The 26,209-nt window shown below is 40.4% G+C and overlaps 1 protein-coding gene across 2 annotated transcripts in view; it reads left to right on the top strand.

Annotated features, from left to right (window-relative positions):
* cpeb1.S (cytoplasmic polyadenylation element binding protein 1 S homeolog) overlaps window positions 1-26,209 on the top strand; it is a 43,137-nt gene that overhangs the window by 5,992 nt on the left and 10,936 nt on the right. The window contains exons 2-8 of one of the 2 annotated variants that reach the window (XM_041587717.1): window positions 9,773-9,950; window positions 11,565-11,765; window positions 15,027-15,244; window positions 19,110-19,362; window positions 19,677-19,790; window positions 20,925-21,014; window positions 23,208-23,344. In XM_041587717.1, the coding sequence (XP_041443651.1) occupies window positions 9,773-9,950; window positions 11,565-11,765; window positions 15,027-15,244; window positions 19,110-19,362; window positions 19,677-19,790; window positions 20,925-21,014; window positions 23,208-23,344 (1,191 nt within the window). 2 annotated transcript variants of the gene reach the window in all.

Below are 26,209 nucleotides of genomic sequence, written 5' to 3' on the forward strand. Positions count from 1 at the left end.
GAAGGCTTTGAAGGGGAAGCTCTGGCTCAAAGCAAGGAGTTCAGAGATGGGCATAAGCTCTTGAGGAATCTTAGTATGAGATTGAGTTATGAGGAAATAAGTGAGGGTTGGTAGCCACACATTGTGGTTGTATGAAGGATTTTTAATGTGTCAGTGTGGGTAACATAGTAACATAGTAACATAGTAAGTAAGGTTGAAAAAAAGACACATGTTCAACCTTTTTTTTTTTTTGTTAACTACCTATCTGCCAGTTGATCCAGAGGAAGGCAAAAAAACCCATCTGAAGCCTCTCCAATTTGCCTTAGAGGGGGAAAAATTCCTTCCTGACTCCAAAATGGCAATCGGACTAGTCCCTGGATCAACTTGGACTATGAGCTATTTCCCATAACCCTGTATTCCCTCACTTGCTAAAAAGCCATCCAACCCCTTCTTAAAGCTATCTAATGTATCAGCCTGTACAACTGATTCAGGGAGAGAATTCCACATCTTCACAGCTCTCACTGTAAAAAACCCCTTCCGAATATTAGGTAGTCTAAATTTTAAAGATTAAACTGGCGGCCAGTGAAGGGATTTGAATAGGGGTGTTCATATGAAAGTGATAGCAGCAGTATTTAAAACAGATTGGAGTTGTGAAAGATGCCAGAAGACGGGAGTAAATTGCAGTAGTCCAGGAAGGGAATTATACTGGATATGATGTTTCTAAGCTTATGTAAGGTCACATAGGCAGCGTTGCGCAGATGAAAGCATCAGGATTTGGATAGTGTTTGAATGTAATTCATAGGACTCTAAAATAATTCTTAGGCAGTGGACCTGAATGAGTTGTTAAAATGTGATGCTTTTTATTGTAAGGACAGGGAAAAGGCACAGTTTAGGGGTGGACAGATTTTGTTATGGTATTCCCGGGTAAAGCCATATTGATATTTTTGTGGTTTGAAACTTGGTGTGATTTGTGTAGCAGGGCTTTGAATACTTGGAATGCTGGAAGTTTTTAATGCAGAAAGGAAAGTAGAACAGCACATTGAGTAGCTGAACCACAGGGTAAAACACCTAGTCCTTTGTATTAAACTGCACACTCTTAAGGGTTGTGCCCCTTCTTCAGGTGCCAGGAGCACTTCGACAGGGCAGGTGCCAATTAACCCCCCCATGTCTGGGATTACCACATATGGTCACTTGATCTACACACGTTGGTTCTTCATAAAACTATATATGTACAGCTGCACTTTGGGGCTATACAAAATTTTTTTGCTTTTTGCACATTTTCTTATGAAATATCATAGATATTATAGCAGCTAGGCTGACCTGATGGGGAACTGAACCCTGTCTTTGGTTGTGTGAATGCCGGACTTTTATTGGTTGGCCCTCTCCTACTGCTTATGGCAGCAACCATTAGGACATGCCCACCCCTTATTTGAAACAGGGACCAGAGAACATCTATTGGGGGGGCTCCAATAAAGGCACCTTTTTTGAAAACATCATGTAGTAGTCATTGTCTACAGAATGAGGGCTTTTTCATTCATCCTGTCTCCTTTAAAGCAGATCTGCAAAGTTTAGGCTGTATTGAAAAATGTTTCAAATATTCTAACTGCGAATTAAAAGCAAAGTTAAAACTGAACAGCTGCATAACAAACAGGGTTTCGACATGCAATTGTCTATCCCTGCCAGTGGTATTCCTCTTTCAGAATTAATGTATGTAAACTTTTTATATCATTCTGTGTTTCTGCATATAGCCACATTTTGAAAAGATCAGATTGTACTAAAAGTTAAGCTTAAAACCTACCGAGGTGGGTGAGATGAACCCCACCTAAAAGAGCAGTATACCAACCCTTTGTTCTGGAGTTTAATAAGTAGGGCTTGTGGTGAGCAAACTCAATTGATTTTCTGTTAAGCTATAATTTTTCTTAAGCTTAACAGGGAAACTAAAGTTACGGTTTATTTCCAGAGGCTCATATACAGTATATGCACATCTCAAAGCCTTTTTCAAATCTTTACATTTTCTTCTCCAGCAGTGTAAAAAAAAATTAATTCTATTCCAGCTTCTTGTTGAAGTCAGCGCCAGACCTCTTGCTTTTGACAGCGTATGCACATTATTGCATGCTAAATGCTTGCTTTGCACAGTCCATGTTCCTTGTATTGATGCTGAATTTCCTATGTTGGTTTTGCTGCAATATTGAAAGCCAAGTGTTCTTGTAATATTGGTATTTTAAAGGGAAACGTAAACTTACACTTTTATAATTGTTTTTTGTTAAATTGACATTTCTTGAAAATTAGCTTTAAAACCAAATGGGCCTGACAATGAGCCAGCTTAATATTGCTGATTTGGCTCTAGCTGAGCGGGAGGCTCTTCTAAATATTAGGGATGCACCGAATCCAGGATTCGGTTCGGGATTCTGCATTTTTCAGCAGGATTCGGCTGTATTCTTCTGCCCGTCCTAACCGACTTCCTAATTTGCATATGCAAATTAGGGTTGGGAGGGAAATCAAATTACATGTCACAAAACAAGGATGTAAAAATGTTTTCCCCTTCCCACCCCTAATTTGCATATGCAAATTAGGCTTCGGTATTCGGTCAAATCTTTTGCAAAGGATTTGGGGGTTCGACCAAATCTAATATAGTGGATTCGGTGCATCCCTACTAAATATTGCTTGTTCCCCAGAAGCCTGAACCTGCCTGTCAATCCATGAACATCTGGAAAAATGAGTGTCTATCTCACAAGTAATCCTATGACTGTTCTCGCCTATGATTTAAGATGACCATACTCCTGCCTGCATATATGTTTGGCATGGCAGTGTGGGGCCAGAAATGGGAAGTGTAGGTTAGCCCCTCCAGGTAGACTTGTACCGAAAGAGCTAAAGAAATCAAGGCCTGATCAAAAATGTGTATCCTAGGATGTAGAGCTGCTTTTCTTTCTCCATGGCCATCATCCCTCTGCAAATTTATCTTGTTATAACTGGTTTGAGGAGGCAGTGTTGGATGATATGTAAAAGTAAATAAGAGGGCCTAAGGCTTTTGAAAGGGGCATCACAGCCTTATAACGAAAATGTTACCTCCCATGTAGTTTGTCAGTTAAGCTAGTACTGCAGTTTGCTTAAAGGATAAATGTAATGGCTGTGATATAGTCCTCATGAAAAGGCTAATACAGTTGGGCTTCATTTAGGGACACGATGCTGGCATAATTTATGCCATAGATTATGGCATATACTAAGTGAGAATAACTAAGGGTTTTGGTCTGGTAAAGACCCTGGCCTAATAAAATGTTACATGTTACAATGTTACCCATGTTGATAGGTGATGCACCTTCTACCTTTTTGTGATTTAATAAACACATAAGTTACTTACCTTTTGGGGAGCAGTAAGGAGCTTGTGCTTGGCCTGCACAAAGAACAATAGAATAAGTGTTTAATGTAATTATAATGTGCACTTTCTTTTACTAAATTACATGTGGTGAAATTCCATATTTGCAGTTGCTTGAATGAGTACTAGTATAGTAGGGGGCCTAAATAGAAAATTACTTAATTTATATAGCAATAAATAACACTACCCTCACAGCAATGACTCTATCTCAAAAAAGAGGCAAATATTTCTGAAGCTATAAAATATGAAGACTAGTTGAAAAGTTCCTAAACAGGCAATTCTTTAATGTTCAACTGGAAAATAATCTACCCTTTAAAGGAGAAGGAAAGCTATGGAGGCATTTTATTGCCAATAGATTAGCTGCAATAGTGCAAGCTAGAATGCTATATTTATTCTGTAGAATGTTTTACCATACCTGAGTAAAAAGCTCTAGAAACTGTTTGTTTAGGATAGGAGCTGCAGTATTAATGTGGTGTGACATCACTTCCTGCCTGAGTCTCTCCCTGCTCTGGGCTCAGATTACAGTAGAGAAGGGAGGGGCAGGGGAAGAGGAACAAACTGAGCATGCTCTTGCCCAGGGCAATGAGGTTTAAGCTGAAGGCAGGAAGTCTGATACAGAAGCACATGTGTACACAATAGAAGGAAAGAAATGTGGTTCTTTTGACAGAGGACTCGGAGCAACATTAATTTGGGGGTTTACTGGTATATTTAGATGGACCTTTCTGATAAGGCTTACTTAGTTTTAACCTTTCCTTCTCCTTTAAGAAAGACATGTAGACTGACCCTATGACACCTTCATAGAGGCTTCAATGAGTAAAGAAAATGGAAAATATTTGAAGCCCTGGATTATTCAGTTGTAGTCCATGTAAGATTCAAAGTTTATTACATGAGTTTTTGTTCAGTGTCCACACTGGCCTGTTTTCTGACAATGCAACTTATTACATTGCCCTAAGAATAGTTGTGCTTAGTCTACACAACCCTAGCAGAATTGCAGCCTCTTGGCATTTGGCTATGTTTTTTTGCTAATCGTAATATATAAAAACATTTAAAACTTGCATATCCTTGAATATTTGGGCTAAGACTCTATTTGAAGCCCTGGTTTGAGATGGTAGAGCAGTGTTCCCCAACTAGTGGCTCGCGAGAAACATGTTGCTCACCAAACCCTTGGATGTTGCTCCCATTGGCCTTAAAGCAGGTGTTTATTTTTAAATTCTTGGCTTTGAGGAAAGTTTTGGTTGCTTAAAAAAAGTTTTAAGAAACAGTTCAGTTTAGAAATAAAAACAAGGTTAATAGGCTGTGCAAAATAAAAAAAATGTTTAAATATAGCCAAAAATGTAATGTATAAAGACTGGAGTGACTGTATGTAACAGAACCCAACCTCCTACTTTTCAGCTCTATAACTCTGAGTCAGCGACTTGAAGGGGGCCACATGGGACATAACTGTTCAGTGAGTTTGCAATTGGTCCTCTGTATTCAGCTCAGATTCAAAACAGCTGACCCCCTCTCAAGTCACTGGTTACTGCCTGGTAACCAATCAGTGGAAACCAAGTGAGCCGCAAAACAGGAAGTAGTGTTCTGGCTATTGTTACACGTTCAGTCACTCCAGCCTTAATAGATTGCATTTTTGATTAACTATATTAAACATTTATTTTGCATAGTCTTATCTATTCGCCTAGTTTATTTTTACACAAACAATTCCTTTAAGGCCATACAGCCTCCTGTAGGCTGACACAGGGAGCTACCAATTAACCAATCGCAAGCCTTTGCACCAATGCCAAGTGCCAAATAGTGTTGCATTATACAGGAGCCCACTTGTCATTTTTAAACATACAGATTGCCAGCCCTTGCTTAATTAAAGATTACATGATTCCAGGTTGAAAGGACACTGTGTTACTCCATTTCCCAACACCACTTAATCTCAGTGTAATGCTGTCACTCCCTCACCTTATTCCATTGTGAAGTGATGCATTTTGTGACTTGGAAGTTCTACTGCTTTCCCTGCTGACTGCTGCACAGATTCTTGGTTATAAGGTATACTTATTACAGAGGAAAAAGCAAATCACTCAAGACTGTATAAATAAGAAACTTTGGGAAATGGCACTGCAATTCTGAGCTTTCTGTATAATTCTTAATTCTATTGCTTTATTTACTTTTAAGGAATGGTACTTGTTAAAAAAAAAAAAAAAAAAAAAAAAAAAATTGCAGGACTCTATAGGTGACTGCATAATTGCAGCATTAACCCTTTGAGTGGCAGTCTGTTTTGCATTTATTTTCTTGTTATAAAGGTGTGAATTGTCTTAAAATGCTTTTTGAAGTGATGAAAAACACTTATTTTCCAGCATCTGAATTTTAGGTTTACTTGGTTTCTTAGTGGGCTTATCCTCTTTAATGTGTTACTGAGCAGATGATGCATAGAAATGTCCATCAGCAGCTGGAATAAAAGCCTAAAGGCGAAGCATTTCATGTGATGTCTGCAATTCTTGCTATAATTTGCATAGTTAGGTCAGGCTACGCCTGCTGCATTGGGATTATAGCAGGGTGGTGCTGCTGGCAGACAGTCCCTCCCTAGTCCTAGCTGTGTGTGTGATACTCCTCTCCTCCCAGTCTCCAGGGAGGTGCTTTGTGCAGGCAGTGCTGCCACTTGTTACTCTTCATTCTGGCATGTTGGGTAAGTAAAATCTGCACTGTGTGGGGTTTAGGCTATCCGGCTAGAGGTCAGTCTGCTTTAATGGCCACATGTTTGTGTTTAATTGCTGAGCTTTGCATTTCAATACCAGAGGCTGTCTATGGAAAACAAATCTCAACACCCACATTTGCATGCAGTTCTGACATGGGTCATGCGGCAGACTGTAACTTGTCTAAGCAATGCACTCTGACTTCATTAAACTGATATTCACTTTTTTTTATTGCCCATATATGAACTGTAATTTGTCAAATGTTAAATTGTGCATGCTGCTTTTAGAAAACTACTAAAGTGATTCAACAAACACTATTTTTCTCTGCCTTGCCCAGATTTTTGTACAGGTATGGGTCCTTTATCTTGAAACACATTGCCCAAAATTATTACAGGAAGGCCATCTCCCATAGGCTTATATAGGGATGCACCAAATCCAGGATTCTGCCTTTTTCAGCAGGATTTGGCCAAAACCTGCCTGGCCTATCCAAATCCTAATTTGCATATGCAAATGAGGACAGGGAGGGAATTTGTGTGACTTTGTCACAAACAAGGAAGTAAAAAATATTTTCCCCTTCCCACCCCTAATTTGCATATGCATGTAGGCTTATATAATTGCATATGCAAATTAGGGTTTGGATTCGGTTCACTAGTCTGCCAAATCCAAAATAGTGGATTCGGTGCATCCCTACTATTATAGTACCTTGTACTTGATTCCAGCTATGCTAGAATTCTTCCTTACTGGAGGCAAAAATTGGGTTTACTGGTTCAATTATATTTTTAGACTTGGTGGAAAAAGAAAAAAGAAATGTTCCCAGCATTCTGGATAATGGCTCCTATACCTATAACTTGACATCTTCTTGTTTGAATTTTAACAAAGTGACAGGGCACCTATTGGTCGAAATTTGCTTCCCAAACAGGAGGTGGGTTAGTAAAGCCTGTATGCCTGTTTGGGTAAACCATACCATTTTGTGCAAAAAACTACTCTTGTGCTGTCCTCACTGGGACAGAGCTCCTGGTGCAAGTAGCTATGTTGGGACAAAAGCATGCAAGTAATGCTTAAAGGGGTTGTTCACATTTGACTTTTAGTATAATGTATTTTGAGTTATTTAGCTTTTTATTCAGCAGTTCTCCAGTTTGCAATTCCAGAAATTCTGGTTGCTAGGGTCCAATTTACCCTATCAACCATGCACTGATTTGAATAAGAGACTGAAATATGAATAGTAGAGGGCCTGAATAGAAAGATGAGTAATAAAAAGTAGCAAAAACAACAAATGTGTAGCCATACAGAGCATTTGTTTTTAAAGGGGCTCAGTGACCACCATTTAAAAGTTGGTGAAGAGCCAGAAGGAAAATCATTTAAAATCTATAAAATAAATAGCGAAGACCAATTAAAAAGTTGCTTGGAATTGGCCATTCTATAACATACTAAAAGTTAACTTGAATGTGAACACCCCTTTAAAGTGGACCTGTCACCCAGACACATCTGTATAATAAGTCCTTTTCAAATTAAACATGAAATCCAATTTCTATTTTTTATTTAAGCATTCATAGCTGATAAGCTCATTTAAAAATCTCAGATGTCAATCAAATATTGTCTGCCCCTCCTCTATGCCATGGGCATAGAGGCGGGGCAGACAATTACTTTCACTTTCCATTCAGCACTTCCTAGATGTCACTGCTCTCCACACATTCCCCTGTTCTCTTTACCATTTAATTGTGTAGCCAGGGCATGGGAATGGACATCGGGTCCCCCATTCTGGTGCACAAACAAGATTGAGATGATGCAAGGCTGTCCTTAAAAACAGTGTCCACAAAATGGTTGCTGGCTGCTTGCTATCATTTTGAATTCCCAGACTGATGGAAACACAATTCAAATTTATACAGTGTAATTAAAGTTTATTTTGCTTGACTAATGCGCTAAAATAGGATTTTGAATATTTTTTTGGGTGACGGGTCCCCTTTAATGTGCCAGCTTACTTGTTATGCACGTGTGACTTAACATGGCCATCCACACTGGGAGTTCCCTCCCAATGTGGGTGAAATAACACACTACTATTGAATGTTTATTGGAATATTCTGTTGACATTTGTGGAAGTGTCCTTACTAATATGGTAGCTCCCTCATGTGTAATGCATGCAGTGTAGCACTATCTCTGCACACATGTATGCTTTACTAGAAACTGAACCACAATTCTTGTAATCTAAAATATACAAAATGAGATGGGTATAACCTACATCTGCTCTAATGATTCTCAACATATGATTATAGTTTTAGATGTTTTTTTTTTTGTGGCAGTTTCTATGGCATATGGAAATGTTTTTTGCAGTAGACATATGTTAAAGCAGTTTGTACTCTTGGAAAAAGTGTCTGCCTGAAATTTATAGGCAGTTCATTAACATGAAATGTAAAAGTATTGTAGGATCCCAATAGTGCAAGTAAAATGCATTGCTCATGGTGATCCTGCTTAATCACAGGAAACGGCTTTCTTTTGCATTTTCTATAGTATACCAGTACCTTTAAAGTAACATTCTCCTCCTTTGTACAGTGCTTTTGATGTTTTATGTCTGTATTTTACTAAGATCAGGTTTACTAAATCATGGCATGTTTGCTGCTCAGCTGCAAAAATCACTGCTATAGTTTTACCTCTAGCCTGGCTCCCACTATTTGAATAGTTTATATGGAGTTCAAGTTGCACTGTGGTGCTTTTATGCCACTAAAGAATTGCATGCATGACAAGTATGGGATCCGTTATCTGAAAACCTCTGAATTTTCACTATAATAAAACTTGTACTTTAACCAAACTAAGATCTAATTAATCCTTATTGGAGGCAAAACAAGCCTATTGGGTTTATTTAATGTTTTACATGATTTTCTAGTAGACTTAAGGTATGAATATCAAAATCGCAAATCGGTTATCTGGAAAACCCAGGTCATGAGCATTATGGATAACTGGTCCCATACCTGGGTTATCCCACTCTGTAGGGCCCAATCACAGAATTAAGGCTGATTTTTATTTTCCCCATACTGACACCTGTTCCCAGTTTTTTTTTTTTTTTCCACAGCATTCAAAGTAAAGACCCATATCAAATACTTGAAAATGTTTGTAAGCTTTAGACTAGTGGTTGGAACTTGTTGCCATAAACAGTGTGGGGAGTGTAATAAATTCCTTCATAAGATTGCAGTTTTGCTTCCGTGCCTAAACAGTCATTGTTACATTCACAGTACCATTAGGGTCGCCTTTTCTGGAAAAAATACCGGCCTTCCTATATATCTTTTATTCCATATTAATAACATTGGGATCAACCATCATTTTTACAGGCCAGCAGGTAAAATACCGGCCAGGTGGCAACCCTAAGTGCCCTTGTAAAAGGGAACTATCTAGAATACATTATGCCTTTTTATAGGCTTACCATATTCAAATTGTATCTCTAGAAATCGGGAATTAGTAACGGGTTGTTTACCTTTATGTTTTTGCCTCTAATTCAGATAATCCCACAGGGTTTAGGGTGGTGTCTAGCATGTAGGCATATATAATTTTCAGCATTAAGGAAACTGCTGTTTTATTTTCAGACTGTCTAGAGACTCTTAACTATTTAGCTATTGAACAGGTGGGAATTGGCTCTGCACTTAATTGGAGCTTGCAGTGAAATGTTTTTTTTTTTTTCTATTTCTTTGAGCTAACGGCTACAATAGCTTTATACTGACATGGCATAGTGACAATCTTTCCCCCCCCCTTTTTTTAGAAAGATGATTTAGGGAGAGCCAAAGATTGCTGGGGCTGCTCATCTGACACCCCAGCACTTTCTACCTGCAGCAATGCTGATATATTCAGACGAATAAACGCCATGCTGGACAACTCTCTGGATTTCACTGGTGTGTGCACCACCCCAAACACAAAGGGCAAATGTGAACACCTTCAAGGTAAGTCTTTCTTACAGCCACCATCTTCATGATATTCTGGATAGGGATACCTTTGCATACTTGTCTATTTCCAACAGACCATTGCCATGGTGAGCTGGCACTAGAATTTGGGGCGGATTTGCTGCCTCTTCTTGACCCATTAAATTGTGGGCACCCAAAATTGCCCCATATGCCACTTTCTGTTGTAATTTTCTGAACATACTCTGATTGCTTTAGCGGTTGCTGATAGCAGTCCACAATTGCTTTAGGTCAGGACTGACTGTCTTAAATGTTTTAAAAAGTATTTTGTTTCCCCTAGTCTGTTTACACGTCTGACAAACTCTTGTATAGCACTTTATGTGGTGCCCCTCAGATGGTATGGGGATGAGCCAAAGCAGCCTATATACATCTGTCTACCATTAATAAAGCAGTGACTAGTTTCACAAAGCAAACTGGCAGTGTAATTCATCCCCCCACCACCCCAAAACAAACTGGTCCAAACAGGCCAGCCAATTACTTTTTGTTCAGGTATTGCCAAGTCAGGACTGCATGTACTAGCACTTCTGCCAAGCATGCCAACCCATTCAGTTGATCTACTTCTCTAAAAACTATAAACTGATTGCAGTTGGTGTATGGTAGGCATTCCATTTAAAGTGCAGAGCTATAAGATGGGAAAATGCATGCCGAGGAGGCTTAGCTTTGCAGATTACTGGAGCTCTTAAATAGTTTTTGTCTTGGGTCCCATTTTGTATGGGACCCAATAGAATTGAGTGTTGATTAAAGTAGCCCTGCAATTTGGTATTCCAAGTCTTGGGTTGTTAAATCAAAATAAAATCTATTGATCCATTGGACTTTGTGTAAGACTAGCAGCCTGGAAAGTGCGGAGTATCTGGCACACCCAATTTATGTTTAATTCTAGCCCTCCTGAAGCCAAACCCAAAAATCACTAGTGTACTATAGCGTATCTGTAAATCAGTTACTCAAAGGATTCTGCAATGCCTACCAGTAATTCATGTTTTAAACATAAGGAAAGCTGCAATTTAGATAGCTAGCTAATGATTTTTAATACTACTAACTAAACTAGGCTGATTCATTTGGTAAACACTCAATCCTGGTGTTAGGCATGCAATTCTCAATAATAAGCCTGCTTCGCCTCGGAAGGTTATCCCTGTTACTCACTGATAAACAATGCTCTGCTGCCCAGGCTTCTGTCTGTACCCCTAGCAAACTGATTATGCTAGCACAGTTGGAAAGCTCTGTTTTGCTGCTGCTGATTCAGGCTTGGAGCCTGTCCAGAACTCTGCACAGGGGAGCTGGAAGGGGTGGGAAGAGAAATAAAGGCTGGGCTACTCCAGAGTCTGCGTTTGTGTGCGCAGAAGGAGCTGCCTGTTCTGACGGCTGCAGTTTTAACACTTCTTTCTGCTTTACTTCCATTGCATCAGTTAAAAGAACGTACCGATTTTTATTTTGCCTGTCACTTGCTTAAAACAGCACACTGTAGGGGGTTGTATGGCCATTAACTGGGTACATGGCAGCGGGTGTCCTTCGACCTGCTGAAGATGAAAGTTGTTGGATGCAGACCTTGGAGTGAGGCATCTAAAGTGGTACTGTAACACATTTCTTCCGTTTCTGCAGACTACCCAGATACAGAGGGAGCTGCGGCTAGCAGAATGTTGTTTTCCACTTCTCATGAACCTCTTCCTCGCGGCCTTCCAGATACCAATGACTTGTGCCTTGGTCTTCAGTCACTCAGTCTTACAGGATGGGATAGACCCTGGAGCACTCAGGACTCAGAAGCTGGCGGACAGTCAAGTACTCCAACAGCTGCTCAGTCTGGTAGGAATATGGCTGTTTTTTTATTTACTTAAGATTTAAAACTGGATTATATCCATACAGTTTGAAACACATTAATTGTCTTAGCCCAAGCATTTTGACCAAACGTCTAAAGCATTTCAAACCAGCAAATAAGGCAAACTTAATAAAATCTTGATCTTATATTTTGCTGCTTTCTTGCTGTGGTAAATGCCATTGTATTCCATGGTACATGTGGATAGTTGTTGTGGCTAATCTTTTCATTCACTTATGTCCCGATTTAAAACATCTATGCAAATGTATTTACAGGGATACTGCCACATGGCACAGGGATTCTATTTACACTATAGTATGCCATGAGTATTCTTGTTTCTTCCCTAATAAACATAGAATAGGCACATCTTTCTGGTGTATATACTGATTTATACCTTTTAACGGGACATTAACTCCTTTCTCTGAATAGCAACGAATGCTGATTTATAGTTCACAGCTGCTAGATGTGTAGTCTGCAACTCTTCTACAGAAGCCATGAGAAGTCAATATTAAAAGTATATCCTTTGAAGCAGACCATAAAATTGCCCCATATGTAGGGCGTTTGTGCAAAGGATCAATTTGAGTGTTATCTTGCAGTATGCCCACTTAAAATTATAACTACAGTTCTGTTGCAGTATTGAAATCCCATTCAGGTTGGCCACAGACAACACATGTACATCAGCTTCGATGAGTCTTCAGTTTTTCACTTATTGCTTCAAAATTGCTGTTTGTTCCCAGGATGCTGTCATCTAGCTCATCTGTGCATGACCAAACTGTATGACATGCTTTTTTGACCAGTTTTCAATTTAGCTTGTTTACTTAAGCATTCATTAACACTGCTTACATGTCTTCTCTAGACTTTATATTGGGGTGTACATATTCATAGGAATTTACATCTGACATGGAAATTTTTAAGGTGGCACTACATACTCAGGCATATTTTACTGTTCATTTTAACCATAATGCCCAAATAACACTGCGTGTTTGGACCCCGGGCCTGATTAATTTAGGATTATTGACCCTGTTAGGTGGGGGACTATTAGAACAGTTTTTGCAGACGCGTTCAGGTGTTATGCCAGCTTCTGAACAATCCTGATTCAGTGCAATGTGAGGGCCAGAGGGGAGCCAAAATGTGAGGCAAATAATGCCAGCATATGCAACCGACAAAGGGGTGTGAACATTTCCTCACTTTCTGCTGTTCCATTTTTTTGTCCAGTCGCTCCAACTTACAAGAACAGTAGAAGGGTGGCTAGACATGTGCATCTCCCCAGAAAAAATCAAGCCAGGTGGATGGTATAAATATGCCACCACAACTAGTTTGCCGTGTAAATAGTTTACAAAAGCTGATCGGACCAAGCTTGAGCTGGCCGCCAGTTGGACAGCCCTGATTTAGAGAGTGCTGGCCCCTACCAGTCCATATGACCAATTTGTGGTATGCCTAGTGGATTGGACGTCCGTAAACAGCCTAATGGTGATAACCAAATTACAGATCTAGGAGAGTGCCCAGTCATAGGCTCAGAGTATGTATATGACCTATATTTTCACTTAAAATTTCATAGTCCTTTCTTTATAAACTGTCCATGAGCACCTCATAACTGTCTCAGATACTCTCAAGGAGCACCAGTCCCACAGTTTGGGAACCATACTTCCAAACATTTCAGCAGCAATCGATATAGTGAAAATTCAAGTTATTTGTGCAACAGATTAAGCAATGTACTTCACCTGTTGCACAAAGTGGGAGTGCTGCTGAAATATGTTTGAAAGTATGGATCGGACCTGAGCATAGTCACTCTGCACCCAACGCTACAAAAAGCGGTGAGGATTAGGAATTCACTGAGTCCTTTTTCTGCAGGATTTGGATTTGGCAGAATCCTAATTTGCATATGTAAATTAAGGACAGGTAGGGAAATCACGTGACTTCATCACAAAAATATATTCCACTTTTTCCTTTCCTACCCCTAATTTGCATATGCAAATTAGGGTTCGGTCATCTGCCATCTTTCACGAAGGATTCGGCCGAATCCCAAATAGTGGATTCGGTGCATCCCTAGTAAGGATTGTGTAGCACTACTTTTGTGTGTTTGAACAGTTTGGGAACCACTTCCTTCTGTTTAAGATGTTTCAGCAGCACTCCGATTTAGTGAAAAATTTACGTTTTATTCGTGCCTCAAGCTAAGCGACGTTTAAGAGCTAATTGAGCCCTTTATCAAGTTTGATAAAGGGCTGGAAAAGCTCGAAACGTCGCTAAGCTTGAAGCACAAATAAAACGTACATTTTTCACTAAATCGGAGTGCTGCTGAGATCTTCTTGATTATGGATTAGACCTTCTTTTTCTGGTTGGTGGTAGCAGTGGACAACCCTTATCTGCCATTACTCTAAGGTGCACATTTAATAAAGGTCAAGCAATTTAATTAAGCAAATGTGAGCTAACACTTTGTCAGCTTTCCCCTTAACTTATGACTGATCGATTGATAGGTTGTTTCTGGACTGAGAGCCAGTAGTGCTGCAGAGAATGTAAACCGGTACTGCTTTTATTGGCGAATATAGTTCAAAACAATTAGGTTTTATAGGATAATTTGCTGCAGTAGTTTTTCATTTTTATTAACTATTGCATAAGTTGTAAATATATCCATTAGTTACAGAAAGATCCATTTTCTGGAAAACTCCAGTTCCCTAGCATTCTGTATAACAGGTCCTATACCTTGTAATGGTTTTAGGATGGGGAACATTTCTCCTTTAGTTTTCTGGATGTAACTTTTTTTAACTTTTGCCCAGACTTGATTTTTGCAAATACTAATGGACCTTTAGGACTGGGTGCATAGAGGCATAATGGCCCAGTCCTGGCTCTCATCCCTACAGAGACTGTTGCAGTGCAGTCTTGCAGTGATTCAGCAGAAAGGCCCTCAGCAGAGCAATAAGTGCACCTGATGCCAAGCTGATCCTAAAATAGATCCTGCAGGGGAATAAGAACTGCAGCTCTAGGCTCATATCTGGCTTTAATATAGCTTGAAAGTGTCACGTCTTTAAACTACTTGTCTGCACCCCTTGGCTCTAAAAGTGCAGTTAATGTGGTTCTGTATGGTAACAGAAGGATTAGGTAACCTATGATTCAGGACTGCTGGATTCCTTAACAGGCTTTCTATATACAGTAAAGAGCTTGCAAACATTTCATTATTGTACTTTCTCCTTTTCTTCTAGTATTTTGTAGAAACATGTAAAATTAATGGAATTAAAATCTGCCATTCTCCTTAGTCTTTAGCATGCTGAACAGCCCCATGGGGAAGCCAAGCCCCTTGGGCTTTCTGCCATTGGATCCAATTGGTTCAGACCTAGTGGAGAAGTATCCTACACATTTGCTGCGGAGCTCTCGATTCGACAGCCGTTCTATTTTGGATTCTCGCTCCAGCAGCCCTTCAGACTCTGACACTAGTGGATTCAGCTCTGGATCAGACCACCTTTCAGACCTAATTGTAAGAAGACAAATGTCATTATGCATTGATGTATGCTCTACAGTTGTAAACTGAACACCATTGCCAAGGTGTATTAACTACAAGTAGATGTTGGCTTTCAAATAGGGGACCACTACATGCTACAGGTGACTGTGTATAGAAAGCATTGCACCTCTTATTACATTAGTTAAAGGGCTGGTTCACCTTAAAGGTAACTTTTAATATGTTGTAGAATGGCCGATTCTAAGCAACTTTTCGCTTGGCTTTTTTTTATTTTTTATAGTTTTATCATTATTTGCTTTTTTTTTTTTTGCAGCTTTGAAATGGGTCACTGACCCCTTGTAAAAAGCAAATGCTCTGTAAGGCTACTAATGTAGTATTGCTAATTTTTATTATTCATCTTTCTAATCAGGGCCTCTCCTATTCATATATTCCAGTCTTATTCACAATCAATGCATGGTTGTTAAGGTAATTTGGACCCTAGCTACCAGATAAGTTAACATGCAAATTGAAAAGCTGCTGAATAAAAAGCTAAACTCCAAAACCTTAAATAATAAAAAATTAAAACCAATTGCAAATTGTCTTAGAATATCACTGTACATCATACTAAAGGTTCTCAAAGATGAATCCCCTTTAACTGTAACGCAGAAATAACTGGTATGTCATTTCATGAGTTATATAGTTACTGATCTTGTGAGGACTATAGCACACACGAGCATATTTTATTATGCTACGGAAAAAACGGGAGAATACCCGCAGATCGGCTGCCTTTTCCGTGTAAAAAAGGCAACGTTTTTTTTTCCTTGAGTGACTTCTGTAAAATGAAGGTGGCAAATCTGGCATTCACATGGCATAAAATTACAGACCTTTATAAATTTGCAATTTATTTTACACAGCTTTTTCAAAAAAGTTTTGTTTTACACAGCATAGTAAATACTGTATGCCCCTCGTTGTTTTGGTTGCTGCTACAGCATGATCAAAAACACTGCCATAGTAAACAGCCATATTGTGAGTTGTGGAACACTGTAAAGGTATAATATGACATTAGCAAAATGCTTAAATGCTGTTTGTTAAAGGGCATGTAAAGGCAAAACGATAAAATCACATTTTTACTTTAATGAGAAAGAAACATATCTCTAATATACTTTAATTTAAAAATGTGTACAGTTTTTATAAGAAACCTGACTATATGAAGTGAAATGCTCCATTTATTGCTGTGAACAGGAATTGTCAAGACGGTCCCTAACTGCAGGGAAACAATCATACTTATGAACTGCAGGGGGAGTCCCCGCCTTACTTCCCAGCCATGCAGAGCTCAAGCAACTGTTTGTTTCCCTGTTTTGATAATTTATGACAATCCCTAAGCTGCCCAGACCACACTGAGCATGTGCAGTGTCTTGGCCTTGCAAAGATGTTTAACAAAGTTACAAGATGGTGACCCCCTGTGGCCAAGACTTGCAGTGCATATTTACATGATGCTTTAAAGGGGACCCTACACCCAAAAAAATCCATATCCTATTTTAATACATCCAAATTTTTAAACTCATTCCCCACAATTGTTTCGTATAAACAAAAAACTTTGACTCACTAGAGGTGCTCCATGTAGGCCCTGCTGCAAACCAAAAGCCTTCTTATACTCCAAACAAAATAGAACATAGGCACACTCCACATACTGCTTCTGCAAACATTTTTTTGAAAAAAGCTTTTTATTTGTGAGATCCCAGCAAACGTTTTGGGGACATGCCCCTTCATCCAGTGCAGAAGCAGTATGTGGAGTGTGCATATCCTATTTTATCACATTAGTCAAGCAAAATGAACTTCAATTACACTATATAATGTATTTGAATCTTGTTTCCATCAGTCTGGGAATTCATAATTATAGCAAGCAGGAATGAGCCATTTTGTGCACACTGTTATTAAGGCAAGCTTTGTATCATCTCAGAATATTTTGTGCACCAGAATGGGGGACCCGATGTCCATCCCCATGCCCTGGCAACACAATTAAATGGTGAAGAGAACGGGGGAATGTGGGGAGAGCAGTGACATCTAGGAAGTGCTGAATGGAAAGTGAAAGTAATTGTCTGCCCTGCCTCTATGCCTTAAGGCATAGAGGAGGGGCAGACATTTGATTGACGGCTGAGATTTTTAGATGAGCTTACAACGGCTATGGATGCTTTAATAAAAAATAGAAATTGGGTTTCATCTTTAACTTGAAAAGGACTTTTATTATACAGATTTTTGTCTAGGTGACAGGTCCATGTTAAGTGTTTTTGCAAATGAGAAATTGTCCATTATAAATGTTAGTTTGTGCCCATTTTATATGGAATACCTTGCTGCCCCTAACATCTGGAAGCCAGTTTGCAAGCATGACATACAGGACCTCTGCAGTTGTCCTAAACAGAACATTTAATGTTGGTGGGGGAAACCTTTTTGTTGCCTCCTAATTCTTAATGGACCTTGTTCATGAATTTAATGCATGAAGCTTTTGTACTGAAAATATACTCTGTAGTTTAGCTTTGGCTAAACAGGGCAAGTTGTTGCTGTTTATGCTGTTTGCCCAGTTTAACTTAAGTAAATTAAAAAAAAAAAACCTAACCTAAGTTACTTAGCAAGAGACAAAGGTCCCCTTGGTTTCTGTTGCGGGTAATGGTGTGGCGCACAGAGGTGAAAAATGACCACGAGCTGAGAATTGAACATACAATAAAGGAACAGGCAAGTGATGTACAGGTGACACTTAGGGCTAGTCCACACGGGGAGATAGCCACGCGGTTGCGGCGACAAAGCGCCGCGCCAGTCGCCGCGACGGCGCAGGCGACAGTTTTGTATGGGCGCCTATGTAAAAACGCCTGTGCTAACCACACGAGGCGATGCACTTTTCAACAGTCGCCTGAAAATGCCTCGCCAGGCTTTTTCAGGCGACTGTTGAAAAGCGCATCGCCTCGTGTGGTTAGCACAGGCGTTTTTACATAGGCGCCCATACAAAACTGTCGCCTGCGCCGGTCGCGGCGACTGGCGCTCCGCTTTGTCGCCGCAAACGCGTGGCTATCTCCCCGTGTGGAATAGCCCTAAGGGTGTAGTCACAGTTACTAGTAGCCGCTACTTGTCAAGGCTACAAAATAGACAATAGTAATAAATGGCTTTGCCAAGACATTACGGGACCTATTTATTTTATTATTTTTTTGGTCAAGCTTTTTTAGAGGGAAAAGCTTAATTTTTAGAGTAAGAAAAAACATTTTGAGATTTATGCTCCAAAGCACTGCTAAAACCTGCCAATTCTGTAAGTCAATGGCAAATGTCCCTTTAACAATTTGAAGATTGCCTTCATGATTGTCGAGGGGTTTTGTTAATGTTTTTGTTAAATAATCTGAAAAGGTTGCTATTTTTATTTGTCTTTTAGCATGAAATGGGGGGGGGGGAGTTGCACGACATGACTTTTTTTTTTCTGCACATGTCCTCTTTTGGATTTATTGCTAGATTAAGGGGATTTTTTGATTGGGAGTCAGTTTTTCAGTGAGAAAAAGTTGATGTTAAATACCCCACCCCCCGGCATGTGTGTAGAAGAGGCAATTCTTATGTTTGGCATCTTGTAGCTGCTATTTCTCATGGCTACAAAATAGACTGGGCCAAGTTTTGCCAAATATCGCTAGCCATTGGTGGGAATATCATGGGGGGGGGGGCGGGGTTGATCTGCTCACCACCTTTACTCTTTCAGAAAATAACTCTGGTATTTCTCTTCCAGTGCTACAAACTGAAAATCACGAATGATACCAGATTTTTTTTTACATATTGATTATGCTCGTACATGTGTGTTAATCCAATTATTTTTCTCCTTCCTATTTTCCCTGTTAACAGGGATTCTAACCTCCAATGCCTTTTGCCTTTGCAGTCAAGTCTTCGCATCTCTCCTCCACTGCCATTCCTCCCACTTGGTAGTGGAATCTCACGGGACCCGTTGAGGCTTGGTGTTGGTTCAAGGCTAGACCAGGACCATGCAGCCTTAGCAGCAGCAACTGCCTCTCCACTTGGTATAACAAAGAGGTGGCCTGGCACTTCAGTTTGGCCTTCCTGGGATCTGCTGGATTCTGCAGATGACCCATTTAGCATTGAGAGAGAGGCACGCCTACACAGACAGGCTGCAGGTGCTTATCAGTTCATGATGGGTTTTTTAGAACTGTGTGCTTATGAACAAAAGTGGATTAAATATTTCCTGGTGTAATATTTGTAGCTTGTTTTGTGTACTACTAGGAAGGCATAGTTGTTAAAACCAGTGGTGCTCTATAGCCCTAAAGCTCTAGATGGACCCTCCAGACTTGCCTCCAGAAATACTTGCTTCATTTTAAAAGCAAAGTAGAAAACCCCCCCCACTATATATGCTTCAGAAATGTGGAAATTCATACTGCTTAGAACATGAGGTAGATTGTCTGTCTAAGTTTGATATGCTGTCTGTCTTCAGCTGTGAATGAAGCAACCTGCACCTGGAGTGGACAACTACCCCCTAGAAACTACAAAAATCCTGTGTATTCCTGCAAAGTCTTCCTTGGTGGTGTCCCCTGGGACATAACAGAAAGTAAGTCTAGAATGCTCAATTTAAATATTTAAAAAATATCTTACAAGAGGCGAGGGAAGCCCTAAATCTATAGGAAAGTAATGTTAACCATTTCTTAGTCTTATAGTTACAAATTGCTATTGGTGTGTAACTTTCTGGTTATCTGACAAATTTATTAATCTATTGCTTCCTTTATGCTGTATATTGAATAATCTGTGCACTGCATGTATTACATTGTACTACAGAACATTACAAACCTTTATTACATTGACATATGTTAAAGGAATACTGTCATGGGGAAAAAATTTTGAAACTGCATGCCAGCAGAATTCTGCACTGAAATCCATTTCTCAAAAGAGCAAACAGATTTTTTTATATTAAATTTTGAAATCTGACATGGGGCTAGACATATTGTCAATTTCCCAGCTGCCCCAAGTCATGTGACTTGTACTCTCATAAACTTCAATCACTCTTTACTGCTGTACTGCAAGTCGGAGTGATATCACCCCCTCCCATTTCCCCCCCAGCAGCCAAACAAAAGAACAATGGGAAGGTAACTAGATAACAGCTTCCTAACACAAGATAACAGCTGCCTGTTAGATCTAAGAACACTCAATAGTAAAAACCCATGTCCCACTGAGACACATTCAGTTACATTGAGAAGGAAAAACAGCAGCCTGCCATTTCTCTCCTAAAGTGCAGGCACAAGTCACATGACCAGGGGCAGCTGGGAAATTGACAAAATGTCTAGCCCCATGTCAGATTTCAAAATTGAATATAAAAAAATCTGTTTGCTCTTTTGAGAAATGGATTTCAGTGCAAAACTCTGCTGGAGCAGCACTATTAACTGATTCATTTTGAGAAAAAATTTTTCCCATGACAGTATCCCTTTAACAGATCTGTCCATATGGAATGACTACCATTCGGTCTCCTGCTGTACTATTGTCAGATGGCTTTACTGTCTGTTTTTTTCAATCATTGTATTTGGAAAAGACTGCAACATTAAGTGTGCTCCATTAGGTACCCCATACTCCTACATCTGGATAAGTCATCTAGACAAAACATGTTTTATTGTCAAACAATTTGTAGTGTCCTTTACTATTATGCTTCTTGTGATTGATATACAATGGTCCCTCTATTCCTTGTTCTTTACAGCTGGACTTATCAACACATTCCGTGTATTTGGAGCACTTAGTGTTGAATGGCCTGGTAAGGATGGCAAGCATCCCCGCTGCCCTCCCAAAGGTAATATGCCCAAAGGTAACACGAATGTGGTAGGAATTTTATTTATATTTGCACTTTACGGGAGATACACTGGTGGTGATCTTCTTCTTCATGGACACGCTTCTGGTGATAAGGTGACGGGGATTTGGGATACAGCCTTAGTGGAATGCCTTTAATTACTATTCTCCTTTTTGCTATGGGACATATTATTTCGTTTTTTTTCTTTCATTGAAGGTTTGATATACCAGGGAATCTGACAACCTAACTAAAATTCTAGTTGTATGCAAGTATCTGCAGTTTTTAATCTGTACTGTTAAATGTACATGACATACTATTTCACAACTTACTTGGGTTTGTATGCAATTTTTTCATTTGGGAATGGTTTGGAATTTATATACAAACTTGTCAGTAAGGCCACACCCCTTTAAAATGTTTTTTTTATGGCCCTGTTTACCATGGTGTGGTTGTGAAATGTTTGTTAAATGGTGGTCATGGCACCTTTTCTGTACAGCTGTGGACATGATTGTTTTATTGAATTTCACTATTATGGCAAACTGCTAGGTGAAACTGCTAGGTGAAACTGCTAGATACAACCAATTACCAGTCCAGCAAGAAACCCCCCTGATGAGCTGCTGCTTAGAGAACTGGTTTGTTTAGGGGAGAGGTACCTGAATAATTTGCCATTTATATATAGGAAGTGGGGAGTAGCTTAGCTTTTAAATTGGTGCTTTGTAATGGTTAAAGGAATTGTTCAGTGTAAAAATTAAAACTGGGTAAATAGGCTGTGCAAAATAAAAAATGTTTCAAATATAGTTAGTTAAGCAAAAATGTAATGTATAAAGGCTGGAGTGACTGGATGTCTAACATAACAGCCAGAATACTACTTCCTGCTTTTCAGCTCTCAGTTTACACTGACTGGTTAACAAGCAGTAACAATCGGTGACTTGAGGGGAGGTCACATGGGTCATATCTGCTTTGAATCTGAGCTGAATGCTAAGGATTAATTGTAAACTCACTGAACAGTTATGTCCCATGTGCCCCCCCCTTCAAGTCGCTGACTGACTCAAGAGTTAGTGAGCTGAAAAGTAGGAAGTTGGGTTCTGTTAGACAGTCACTACAGTCTTTATACATGATTTTTGGCTAACTATTTTAGAAATGTTTTATTTTGCACAGCCCATTTACCCATTTTTATTTTTTTTTACACTGAATTGTAAAAAAGAATTGTTTCTTTAAGATATGGACCTTGTCTTTAAAATAGGCAGAATGCAATTTCAACAATAGTTCCATTTATAGCTTTGTTGTTTTTTGGGTTTTTTTGATAAATAGGAAGGAGGAAAGCTGGAGAGCAGCTTGTCTAGCAATCCAAATGTAACAGACCCTGTAAACTAGTGGGGGGGACACCCCAAACCGTAAATGCTAGTGGAACAGTTTGCTTGTGGGAAGACCAGGGGGTATGAAACTGTTCCCAAATCTGTCACCCCATTCCCTACAAGGCATCAGGCTTGCTTGTTGGAACTATTCAACCTGTTCGTACAGGTTCTTAAAAATTGGAAGTACAAGTACTGCTTTTTGTTTACATTCAATGCAACATCTTGTGAGTGGACGGATGTAAAATAATTACTACAGTAGTTCCTAAATAGCAGGGCAGTTTTGGTGAGGGAGTTAATGGGACAATTAGGATGAATTATGCATTAGCTGTGGTATTTTCATAGAACAATTGGGTAACCCTATGACTTAAATGGTAATAAAACAAACTTAAAAATGCACTTTCAATATCTATAGTATATGTCCAACCCTGCAGTTATGTGTTGGTTACTGTGAATATGGTCGTCAAATTAGTTTTTGCATTTTTAGTGCTACAAAAAATAAATCATGATAAACACAAAGCTGTGGAGTGAATAACTCAAAGCTCTGGTGCATCAAGGTCAGTTGATGGGTTTTTGGCCCATTTGATATATACCTGGCCAAATTGCTTGGTTCAACCAGCTCAGGTTTGCAATCTGACAACTAGAAGTGGTTGAATGCTTGTTTATACACATGTAATCACAACTCAACTATATAATGTGGTAAATAGTCTCTTAACAACATGTTCAGGAACCACATGTCCTATAAAGTATTTGGTGGCTTCCATGCGTCATCTAGGTGCCTTAAAAACTGCACTGCCAGATTTGCCTTTTTTCAGTCCTGTTATAACCAATTATTTTTGATCCCCAGGGTATGTTTATCTTGTATTTGAATCAGAGAAGTCTGTTCGTGCTTTGCTTCAGGCATGCACTCAGGACCTATTAAGCCAAGATGGGTTGAGTGAACACTACTTCAAAATGTCCAGTCGCAGGATGCGCTGCAAGGAGGTAATCATAATTGAGTGTTAAAACTATTTTTTGACTGAACATTGATCAGCCTAGGAAGGTTTCACCCCACCACACAGTGGAATGATTGGTTTATAAAAAACTAGCACCCTGCACACAGAGGTGTCAGCTGCCAAATTTGCTTGCTCCTCTGCTTTCCTTTTTTCTCTAACTGCAATGGACCTATTGCTTCTCATTGACACACTATACAGTATCTTTAAATATTTTGTACAGCCACCACTGCTTGCCACCTTGGTACAAACGTCTTTTGGTTCTCTGAAAGCTGGGGTATACTTTAGCAATAAATATCAATTATTTTAACAGCACTGGTGATACCCATTCATTAATTTGTAGTCCTACACATGTAGGATCAAGAAAAGCAGCCTTGGCACCTAATTAAAAGCACATTACACTCCTTGCTTATGCAGGGCTTCTGTTAGCAGGCAATGAGGGTTAAAACAGATGTGGCAGAGACTGCACTAAGCATTATAAGATGCTGGGAGAGTCACTGAATGTTGAAGGCAAGGATGGGGTAATTTCTGACTTGAAGTATTCTAATACTTTTAACCATGGTATATTTGATTTTTATACTGTTTTCTAAATCTATTCTATCTGTATTCTTGCAATATATCCAAGATCACCTAGTTTATTGTGGTTCAATGTCTATTACGTTCAAAACCCGCCTCCATGTTTGCACATAAGGCACGTTTATACAGACCTAACTATACTACCATCTATAAACCATATATAAACTGCATAAATAACAATACCTATACAGGTATGGGATCATTTATCTGGAATCCAATTGTCTAGAAATACAATAGGCTACATTCCAGTTGGGGGTAACAGTAGGTTTTTTTTAATTGGGGGGAGTTCCTGGTCCAAGCAGCCATGTTGGTCAGTACATGCACATTGCACGCTTCTGACGTGATGCGCAAGTTGCAACAATATCTCCTTTTCTCTGTCGTCTTAGGGGGACACAGGGACCGATGGGGTTAAGCTCCACCCTCCAGGAGGCAGGACACTTGGTAACAATTAATTAAGGGGCGTGCCGTGCTTGGCTTAACCCCGCACACAGTGCTCAACACTCAGTTTTTCAAGTGTCCTGCTACCAGGAGGTTGGATTTTCCCTGTGGGGAAAGATTTCTTCGGCTAGCTGAGGCTGGCACCTGGGGTGATACCAGGAACAGGGCTGCCTGTATCCTTTGGTTAGCCCCCACCATGTAATATTCACCGGGGTCATTACCTAGCCTGAGGGCTATACCGACCATCCAGACAGTGCCTGGCTTCCATTCGGTTGACAGAGGGTCTGGCCGTTGTGAACCTACCATTGGGTAAGTACGCTGGCACCTGCCTGTAACCTCCCTGCTACGGTGGCACCAGCTGTTAACCCCCTCCGCCCCCCCCCCCTCATACCTCCCTCCTCCTCTTCTCGCCACCCGTGCTCTGTGCCCCCGTGCCCCCCGGTACCTTCAGTGAGGGAACCGGAGTGGGGAAAAAGACATTGCATCATCCTCTCCCTGCAGCCGAGTACAGGCACTGACACGCTGGCTTCCCTACTTGTAATGCGCACACTGCGCATTGTGTAGAACCGAGAGGCCAGACGGCAGGGAGAGGGAGAGTGAACTGATCCGCACGCACTAGGAGGAGGGGCGGGGAGTCCGGCGCCTGCAGAGCCCTGTTCCGTTTGGCGCGCGTCGCCATTTTGGATCGCGCTCGCGCTGGAACGCATATGCGTTCCAGCGGCCATTTTGTCCCCGCTCATTCTACAGAGAGGACTGGCTGGCTGCGCCGGAACGCACAGGGGAGAGACCAACACAGCTCCACAAGGCATACTCCTAGTTTAGAGCTCAGTTGGTGGCAAAAGCGGAGTAGTTGGAAATTATCCACGCTCCATAAATACAGTTGCAACAGCTGGAACTTGACTCAGCTCTCGCACACTACTTTCCACTCAGGTGATTTCCAATGGCAGAAGGTAGGCCAGTGGGATTATTCACTAGGGCGGGGGGGAGAGTACCCACAACAGCAATGGTGACTTACTTTGCCTGTACAAAGTGTCAATCTAAGATTCCAGGGGGTCAGAACGAGCCACTGTGCAGATCTTGTTCAATGGGGCAGGGGGCACAAAATGCTTCTTCCAACAACCCTGTTCCTACAGAGACACAGACAGAAAATCCTGGGTCAGAAAGCCCTTCTCTACAGCCGGGGCCCAGCCGGGTACAAGATCTACCGGCTCCTTCCTGGGCTATTCAACTGTCTCAGTCCTTAGCATCCTTACAAGGATTACCAGCCATTGCTAATACCCTAGGAAAAGCCTTGGCTAAGTTTAGTCACAGACCAAGCGGCAAACGCAAACGTTCTCATGACTCTAAGGCCGATCCCTTAGCACATGTATCTTCCGACGAGTTGTCGGCAGAACAAAATTCCTCTCAATCAGAAGGCGAAATACCACCTTCAGACGAGTCCTCGGGGGAAGAAGAGGAAGATCATGAGGGTGAGAGAGATCGTGATTCCCAACATGATGTGGATGGCATCATTAAAAAGGTGCTCGAAGTACTTAATATTTCTCAAGCACAAAAACAAGCTGAAACATCTAGGTTGTTCAAGAGACAACAGAAGTCCACAACAGTTTTTCCATCGCATGACCAGCTGACGGACATGATACAAGATGAATGGAACAATCCAGAACGAAAATTCCAAGCTACACGGAAATTTTCAAAATCCTACCCCTTTCCCAAGGAGCTTGTGGATAAGTGGACCAATCCTCCAATGGTGGATGCTCCCGTGTCCAGATTATCAAAATCTACCACATTGCCGGTAACTGACGCAGCGGCCTTTAAAGATCCGTCGGATAGACGGTTAGAGGGG

This window comes from Xenopus laevis, chromosome 3S, assembly GCF_017654675.1.
Source record: "Xenopus laevis strain J_2021 chromosome 3S, Xenopus_laevis_v10.1, whole genome shotgun sequence".
In the NCBI taxonomy this organism is placed as follows: Eukaryota; Metazoa; Chordata; class Amphibia; order Anura; family Pipidae; genus Xenopus; species Xenopus laevis.